The sequence below is a fragment of the Colobus angolensis genome, unplaced genomic scaffold (genome assembly GCF_000951035.1).
Source record: "Colobus angolensis palliatus isolate OR3802 unplaced genomic scaffold, Cang.pa_1.0 Scaffold8, whole genome shotgun sequence".
NCBI classification, from domain to species: Eukaryota; Metazoa; Chordata; class Mammalia; order Primates; family Cercopithecidae; genus Colobus; species Colobus angolensis.
Genome location: NW_012121820.1, coordinates 19,485,807 through 19,495,143, shown reverse-complemented (window position 1 = coordinate 19,495,143; position 9,337 = coordinate 19,485,807). Strand labels below are relative to the sequence as shown.

The 9,337-nt window shown below is 42.3% G+C and overlaps 1 protein-coding gene across 1 annotated transcript in view; it reads right to left on the bottom strand.

Moving 5' to 3' along the window:
* The window catches only part of LOC105502614 (phosphatidylinositol glycan anchor biosynthesis class U protein-like), a gene marked incomplete at its 3' end in the record, with an annotated part of 51,202 nt that overhangs the window by 15,371 nt on the left and 26,494 nt on the right, over window positions 1-9,337 (bottom strand). Inside the window, exons 5-6 of the mRNA XM_011929216.1 lie at window positions 5,939-6,048; window positions 2,662-2,762 (exon numbers count right to left, since the gene is read on the bottom strand). Coding sequence (XP_011784606.1) covers window positions 2,662-2,762; window positions 5,939-6,048 — 211 coding nt within the window. The remainder of the gene's footprint in view (window positions 1-2,661; window positions 2,763-5,938; window positions 6,049-9,337) is intronic.

Genomic DNA, 9,337 nt, shown 5'->3' with positions numbered 1-9,337 from the left:
TAGCCAGGATGGTCTCGATCTCCTGACCTTGTGATCCGCCCGTCTCGGCCTCCCAAAGTGCTGGGATTACAGGCTTGAGCCACTGCGCCCGGCCTAGAATTCTCAATCTTACCCAACTATTAATTTGGTGCTAAACCAGAACAAAGATATTTTTTAGACACGGAATGACTCAAAATATATATCTTATACAACCTTTTTTTTTGTTTTTTTGAGACGGAGTCTCACTCTGTCACCCAGGCTAGAGTGCAGTGGCGCAATCTTGGCTCACTGCAACCCTCCGCCTCCCGGTTTCAAGCAGTTCTCTGCCTCAGCCTCCCAAGTAGCTGGGATTACAGATGCCCACCACCACGCCTGGCTAATTTTTTGTGTTTTTAGTAGAGATGGGATTTCACCATCTTGGCCAGGCTGGTCTTAAACTCCTGACCTCATGATCTACCTGCCTGGGCCTCCCAAAGTGCTGGGATTACAGGTGTTAGCCACCATGCCCAGCCTTCATACACCCTTTCTTAGACAACTACTGAGAAAGTACTTCAGAAAAACAGAAAAAAATCAATAAAAAAGAGAAGGAATCCAGGAGAGGATACAGATTTATGAAGGTAAGTTCCAGTATGACAGCTTCATACCACGCCCAGGGAACAATCAGGACAGGCTGGTCTTAAACTCCTGACCTCATGATCTACCTGCCTGGGCCTCCCAAAGTGCTGGGATTACAGGTGTTAGCCACCATGCGCAGCCTTCATACACCCTTTCTTAGACAACTACTGAGAAAGTACTTCAGAAAAACAGAAAAAAATCAATAAAAAAGAGAAGGAATCCAGGAGAGGAGGGATACAGATTTATGAAGGTAAGTTCCAGTATGACAGCTTCATACCACGCCCAGGGAACAATCAGGACAGACTGGGGTAGGATGAAAGATGTGTGAGAAAAATCTCCAGAAAAACAGTAAAACCTATAAACTATTTGATGTGTTTAAGTGTTAAACGAAAAAAAAAAAAAAACATTGTTAGGTACTTGACAGATCTAATGGAGCAACTAGGGAACAAAAACAGTGATTGGCACCCAAAAACTAAGCAAAAAACCAAACAAGCAATAAAAGACAATTACTAATCCCAGGAAAAATAAAAGGTAGTACATGGAAGAAAAAAGTAGTCATAGTTACTACTATGCCCAGCAGTGGAATAACACATACAGTGTCACAAAATATAGGTGCTGATACTGATTCAATAAAAACTATGATGTCGACCAGGTGCGGTGGTTCATGCCTGTAATCCTGACACTTCGGGAGGCCAAGGAGGGTGGATCGCTTAAGTCCAGGAGTTCGACAGCAGCCTGGGCAACATGGCAAAACCCCATCTCTACAAAAAATACAAAAATTAGCCAGGTATGATGGTGGGCGCTTGTAGTCCTAGCTACTCAGGAGGCTGAAGTGGGAGGATCACCTGAGCTGGGGAGGTCAAGGCTTCTGTGAGCCACGACTGTGCCACTGCACTCCAGCCTAAGTGACAGAGTGAGACCCTGTCTCGAAAACAAAACAAGACAAAACAAACAAACAAGAAACTATGGTGTAACTACTATAGGAAAATCAGGCAAAAGAGAAAAGGGGATATTGGTACCAAAGAGCTAATTTTTTTTTTTTTTTTTAGATGGAGTCTCCCTCTGTCACCCAGGCTGGAATGCAGTGGCATGATCTCGGCTCACTGCACCCTCCACCTGCCTGGCTCAAACAATTCTCCTGCCTCAGCCTCCTGAGTAGCTGGGATTACAGGCACCCGCCACAACGCCCAACTAATTTTTTTTGTATTTTTAGTAGAGACGGGGTTTCACCATGTTGGTCAGACTGGTAACGAACTCGCGACCTCAGGCAATCAGCCTGCCTTGGCCTCCAAGTGCTGGGATTACAGGCGTGAGCCACCATACTTGGCCCCAAAGAGCTAAATCTTTATCACTGTCCATGATGGGAGTGCAATAAATAATGTCTAAAATTTGTAATTCAGGAAATATAATATAAGCTCTTATTTAGAAATGCGGAATACTAGCAAAAGCCAGAAAGCAGTTGCTTCAAAGAAGCTGAACTAGGGTTAGGAAGAAAGAGGAAGGCTGCTATTCTAATCATAAGCCTCTTAGAACCTTTTTAGATTTTTTTTAAGAGATAAGGTCTCACTCTGTCAACCAGGCTGGAGTGTAGTGGCATGATCACAGCTCACTGCAGCCTCAAACTTGCAAGCTCAAGCAATCCTCCTGCCTCAGCCTCTCGAGCAGTTGGGACTACAGGTACATGCCACTGTGCCCGGCTAATTTGCTATGTTTTGCAGAGACAAGGTCTTGCTATGCTCCCCAGGCTGGGCGCAAGAGATCTTCCTGCCTCAGCTTCTCAAAGTGCTGAGATTACAGGTATGAGCCACCACACCTGGCCTAGAACTTTTCTTTAAAACTATGTTAACAGTGACTCTCTGAGCAGTTAAGTTTTCAAGATGTTTTGATTTTTTTCTCTTGCCTTGTCTACATTTTCTAAATAATCTTGTAATACTTGTGTAATTTTTTAAAATGTTTTAAAGTGTTGCATTAAAAAAAAAAACAGAAAAAACAAAACCACAGCATAAGTGTTGCAAAATCTTGCATAAATCAGGGATTGAGCTTTATACTCTCCCTTCAGGGCCTTACCTTTTATCGTAGTCAAAATGAAGAAAGCAATGAGGGTGTTGTTGATGGCACAGGTAGACTTGGCAACACAAGACAAAATCGTGTAAGGATTTAAGAGATAGCTGGGGAAGAACAAACATATTTCGCATTAGTAATCCTGACCAAGGAACCCTCGCCATTACAGCCAGGAAGTTCCAAGAGATTTACTAAAAGCTTACGCAAAGGAAGGCAGCTTCTTAGAAATTAGTTCCCCCAAGTAGAAGAGAATAAGGTGGGGGCTGGGGCTGATAAGTAAAAGGTACTGAACATGGACTGCCTATTCTGTGCTGTGGGGTACATACAATACTGCTGTATTTAATCACAGAGATCCTGTAACTCGCAATAATACCATTCCAGTTTTGCAGATGAGGAAACTGAGACTCAGTGGTAAAAGGACTTGCCCAAATTCTCACAAACTAATAAAATATATATTCAAAATATATTCAAAATCAGGTCTTTCTAGCTCTATAAATGTTCTTTTTACTATTTTAGATTTCAAAAAATGATAAAATTCTACCAATTCCCACAGAGCCACATATCTTAATAGCTCCATTTACCTTTGAGAACCAGGAAAGTACATTTTCCTCAGTCAGGTTCCTAAGCCCTGACACAGGTCATGCCAATCCAAGAGCTGAAGCAGCTTAGACGCAGCCTTCTTGGCAGTTAAGCAGAATCCACTGAGCCAGACCCCAAGGACAGAGTAAGTATCTACTGAGCTCAACAAGTCAGGCGTCACAGAACTTCAAAGGACATCTAGACCCTCACTAGGAAGGAGTCAAGCTGAAACACCTAGTGTTTTCCTGAGGTGGGAAGGAATGAACTGAGAAAATGAATTCGAAATGCTTGTGAGTACGGAAATCTTAGATAGTCATAGCAAATTGTTTGTATTTATTTCTATCCTGCTTCCACAAAGGATTTGAGGCAGCTAAAATGAGAACAAGCCAGACGCAGTGGCTCATACCTGTAATCCCAGCACTTTGGGAGGTCAACACAGGCAGAGCACCTGAGGTCGGGAGTTTGAGACCAGCCTGACCAACATGGAGAAACCCTGTCTCTACTAAAACTACAAAATTAGCCAGGCGTGATGGCACATGCCTGTAATCCCAGCTACTCGGGAGGCTGAGGCAAGAGAATCACTTGAACCCAGGAGGCGGAGGTTGCAGTGAACTGAGATGGAGCCATTACACTCCAGCCTGGGCAACAAGAGTGAAACTCAGTCTCAGAAAAAAAAAGAGAGAATAGATAATAAAAAACAGGTTGGGCATGGTGGCTCACACCTGCAATCCCAGAACTTTGGGAGGCCAAGGTGGGTGGATCACTTGAGCTCGAGTTCGAGACCAGCCTAGCCAACGTGGCGATACTCTGTCTCTACTAAAAAAAAAAAAAAATACATAAAAACCACACCTGTAGTCCCAGATACTTGGGAGGCTGAAGTGGGATAATCACTTGAGTCCAGGAGGTGGAGGCTGCAGTGATCTGTGATTATACCACTGTACTCCAGCCTGGATGACAGAGTGAGACTCCATCTCAAAAAAACTAAGAACAGATAATAAAAAATAATAGCAAAGTACAAATAGAAATAAAGAATCAGCTGGGCGCAATAACTCACGCCTGTAATCCCAGCACTTTGGGAGGCTGAAGTGGATGGATCATTTGAGGTCAGGAGTTCAATAGCCTGGTCAACATGGTGAAACCCCATCTCTGCTAAAAGTACAAAAAACAGCCAGGCGTGGTGGTGGATAACTGTAATCCCAGCTACTCACGAGGCTGAGGCAGGAGAATCGCTTGAACCCAGAAGGTGGAGGCTGCAGTGAGCCAAGATTGTGCCACTGCACTCCAGCCTGGGCAACAGAGCGAGACTCCATCTCAAAATAAATAAATAAATAAATAAATAAATAAATAAATAAATAAATAAATAAATAAATAATCAATCGATCAAGAGCAAGGAAAACATAAATAAAACGAGACAGTAAAGGCAATGGAAAGACCACCAAATGGGTATTCTACAGCACTATAGTAATCAGCTTCAAATTCAGCTCTGAGTTTCCTGGCAGACAAAGTGAAAAGATAGACTAGTTACATAATTCTGGTTATCAGATAGGAAGAAACGTGCCAGTGTCTCAGGAAGAGATGATGATTATTATTCACAAATAAAGACCTTAAATCCAATACCTCCCACGACTGTGAGATTAGCAGTTCTACAGCCAAAGGCCTAGAAATTGCTGGCGGTTTTTTTTCAGCAATTACAGACAGGCTTGTTACTTAATCTTTAAAGAAACAGCTGCTGCTATTACAAAACTACCCCCAGGACACCTATAAGTCCATAAGGGATTCATGAAGTTGCTAAATTTCTGGTTCTATTAAGGTAGATCCCACCAAGATTTCTGAAATACATAGATTAGAACTGATAGTCTAAAGCTATTCGGTGGGAAGAAAAAAAAGCCATTTCTAAATAGCAGGTGACGTTCAAGAAGCAGCTGCGTAGACATCTAACAGGGAATAGGAAATCCACACACAAGGCAGAAGGTTGAGTAAACTAGTCTCACAAGGCCCCTTTTAATTCTGAAGTTCTAAGGGCGTGTTTTTCCACGAGAAAACTTGTTTGTCTTGTTTACTGTGTATCCCTAGAAACTGGTATATTATTAATATTCAATGACTGATTGAATAATTATAATAATTATTCACATTTGCCTATCTCAGGAAGATAAAAGGGAATAACCCAAAAGAGTACAACTTAACGGTAGCACTGGGTAATCCCTGGAGAATTCTTTCACACAGCCTCAGTAAGTTCCAGCCTTCCACATGGGTCACCCAGCTGGAATGCATCTGTTTGGCACTTCAGTTTTATGAGCTACAAATGGGGGACTATACTGTACATGAAACATAAGAGCTGCTTGAAACGGCAGTCACATAAAAACCAAACTTTTATTCAATCCATACATCACAATTGAAGAACTTTTTCTTTAGAAACACTAGTTATAAGTAGGCTGGAACCCAGATCAGCACGGAGTCAAAAAGCATTTGTGAAGGGTTTGATTGTACACAGCCCTGTGTGAGTCTTTGTCCCAAGAGAGACAGAATGGCTCTGTCTCTTTTGCTGGCCAGAACAACAGAACCCAGTTGTGCAACAGAACTACAGCAAATACTTGATGACTAAGATTGCAAATCTCCAAAAATACAACAAACGACATGGGAAAGTCTCATCAGATTTTCCTCGCATTTGTTGGCACTAAGCCTTGTTTTGTCAGGGAATACTTACAACAGGGCCACTTTCAGAGGGATGTAACGCATTTCCATAGGGGTTCGGATGAGTTCGGCCACATCTGGGGCATACTGGTCCAGTTCTAGGAGGAGCTTCTGCTTTTTAAACTAGAAAAAAAAAAAAAAAGGAAAAGATAAAACACAGGAAACAATGCACTTCCAACGGTTTTTACGCTGAAGACAAAAGTCCTTTCCATGGCCCACATGGCCCTGCCTGGTCCGGCCCTACCTCTCCAGGCTCGTCTCACACTCGCCCCTCCCCTTCCCCTTTCTGGGTGCCAGCACCATGAACATGCTTTGTCCCTCCTGTTCCCAGACCTTTGCATTGACCTGGAATAATTTACTCTTCTCTTTCCCTAGTTAACTCCCACACGGTCCTTAGATCTCAGTTAAATCATCATTTCCTTAGGAAGGCACACTTTCCCTCACCACCCTACACCCAGGTAAAATCCCCCTATTATATATGTTTTTTCATAGCATTGTTCACAGTTAATAACTTTTTCACTTATTTATATGATTGACTAATGTCTGTCTCCCTCACTAGACTAAGAGTTCCATGAGGGCAAGGACCATGTTTATTTGCTTACCATGTATGACTAACACCTGGCACAGTGGACAAACAATAAATGTCTGTTGAATGGCCAAATGAACGACTTGCTGGCAAAGCAAAGTTCTTAGCCATTTGGAGAGTTATCATCAGTGGCCTAAAGACTCCAAAGTTCCATCCATGAAGAAGTATTTTCAAGCAAGGTAGAATGATCCCAAATGTCACAGTATCTTGGGTTATGTTTTACTTCCACAGAGGAGGTATAGAATGGCCATGATGATCAAGAGGAGGAAAGCTGGGTGTGGATGGGCAGCTGGATAGTTAATAGGGAGCGGGATGAGGGTGGAAAGCTCTTGCCTTCCGCTAGTGGGTCCCAACAAGTTCATGGGTGTGTTCCAGAATGAAAAAAAGGTAGGCAACCTTATAAGCAAACATGGGTCAGAATATAGATGAGAAAGCCTCTCAACCCAAAATTGGTGGCCCTGTTGATTTAATGATCAAAGAATCTCATTTAGACAATATAAAATCGGGCCGGGCGCGGTGGCTCAAGCCTGTAATCCCAGCACTTTGGGAGGCCGAGGCGGGCGGATCACGAGGTCAGGAGATCGAGACCATCCTGGCTAACACGGTGAAACCCCGTCTCTACTAAAAATACAAAATTAGCCAGGTGTGGTGGCACATGCCTGTAATCTCAGCTACTCGGGAGGCTGAGGCAGGAAAATTGCCTGAACTCGGGAGGCGGAGGTTGCGGTAAGCTAAGATCGCACCATCGCACTCCAGCCTGGGCAACAAGAGTGAAAATTCATGTCAAAAAAATAAAAATACACAAAATAAAAAATAAAAAAAATGTTGATCTATGAGCCAGGCAACACAGCTTATGTCTACAGTCCCAACTTCTTGGGGAGGATCTGAGGTAGGAAGATCATTTGAGCCCAGAATCCGAGACCAGCCTCGAAAACACAGTGAGACCTTGTCTCCCTCAAAAAAAAAAAAAAAAAAAAAGACAATATAAAATCAATGCTGCCATCTATTAGAAAACAGAGTATTTCAGAGGAGCCAAGATAGCTAGTGCTTAACCGTGAATGATTAAAAATTTAAAGATGTAAAAAGCAAATCACACTAGAATATATACTGCATTGTGCCATTTACACAAAGTTAAAAGCATGTAAAATAATACAATGTGTTATTTAGTAACATATCTAGTAAAAGTCAAGGCCATGTGTGTGGATGATAACCACTAGATTCAGAACAGTGGTACTGGGTAGGAGGGGAAATAGGGAGATGAAAGTATCAGAGAGAGAGAGAGAAAGTATCAGACAGTAAATTTTTTTCAGCCTGAAAATAGGTTCAAAAGTATGTACTATGCTTTATCTATTTTTGCATGTCTTAGGTCTTTCAAAATTAAAAAAAAAAAATTAACCAAAAAATATTTTTAGAAGACCATCTTTCAGTTCAAAAGAAAATCAAGAAGTCATCACAGGAATAGATTTCTTGCATAGGTTTAGGTAAAGGCTTAATCTAAAAACCTGAAACAAACTTCAAAAACCTCCCTTTGATCATCTCTGTTCTTCTCACAGTTGGCAGAGTCCAAGTTAAGTGGTGGGAATTACCAGTAAGATTTATGGTGCCATTCACAGCTGGGGTTGTTTAATTAAAAGGACAAAATATAAACCAAGGTACTTTTATCACAAAGAAGGGGGCTGGCTCAGCAATCAAGTGCTTAGTGAGGACAGCTGCAGCAGTGGTAGCAGGAAGGCGGCCTCACTAGCTAAGAGGTCGAGAGTTCTGCAGCAAAAACAAGGCCACCTGGAATGGGTGAGATCCACAAAGAAGGCTGTGAGAAAGGAATGGAGTTCATCCAGGGGCAACCAGAGAGACAGGTGGGAATGCAGACCCATTCCCCAGGCTGGAAGCCAGCCAGCAGCACTGCACTGAGAGAAGGAAGCAACTACCAGGGATGTGTACATCCTGGGCAAAGGTGACACTGTGCCAGCAATGGAAGATAAGTACTTCCTTATAACCACAATCTTCTTAAATACTTTAAAACAGAAAGCTCTGAAAGGAGTCTCCAGGTGGGAAGGCACACAGATCAACAATCCCCACATTCTCAGCTTTCTTGTCTCCCTCAATTTCACCAGTACAGGCACTGTTACGGCTCTCCTCATAGGCCCAATATCAGCTCCCCTAAGTGTAGACAAAATCCCTTTTAAAAATCCCTCTTGCGTCCAGCTAGAGACATGAAAGTGGCTAAAATCAATGGAAATTCTTAAAATTATACACACGTGCACACACACCCCCCCAATAAAATATAAAATGAAGTTAGAGTATACATTAAAATCTGAAGATCAATATTTCCAGATACATTCATTAGTCTTGACAATGATAAGATTAAAAACAATGACAGGAGAGATTAAAAGTGATGTGAAGGGTAGTGACCTGGATATCTTACCTTTGTGATCACTAATCAGCTTGTAGACAGATGGTATGATTTTTCCATATGTATGTTATATGAAAAAATTAAAATGTTTTAATTTTTAAAAAAAATCCAGGGTGGAGTCTTCCTTTCTTTCCACCCACTCCTCTATACAGCCCTTTCCTAGTCCCTTGAAACATAGGTTTTGCAAGGACATAATTCAAATAAAGGGCATTTTCTTTTTTTTTTTTTTTTCTGGAGACAAGTCGTGCTCTGTCGCCAGGCTGGAGTGCAGTGTTGCGATCTCAGCTCATTGCAACCTCCGCCTCCCAGGTTCAAGCGATTCTCCTGTCTCAGCCTCCTGAGTAGCTGGAATTACAGGCACTCACCACCACACCCGGCTAATTTTTGCATTTTTAGTAGAGATGGGGTTTCAC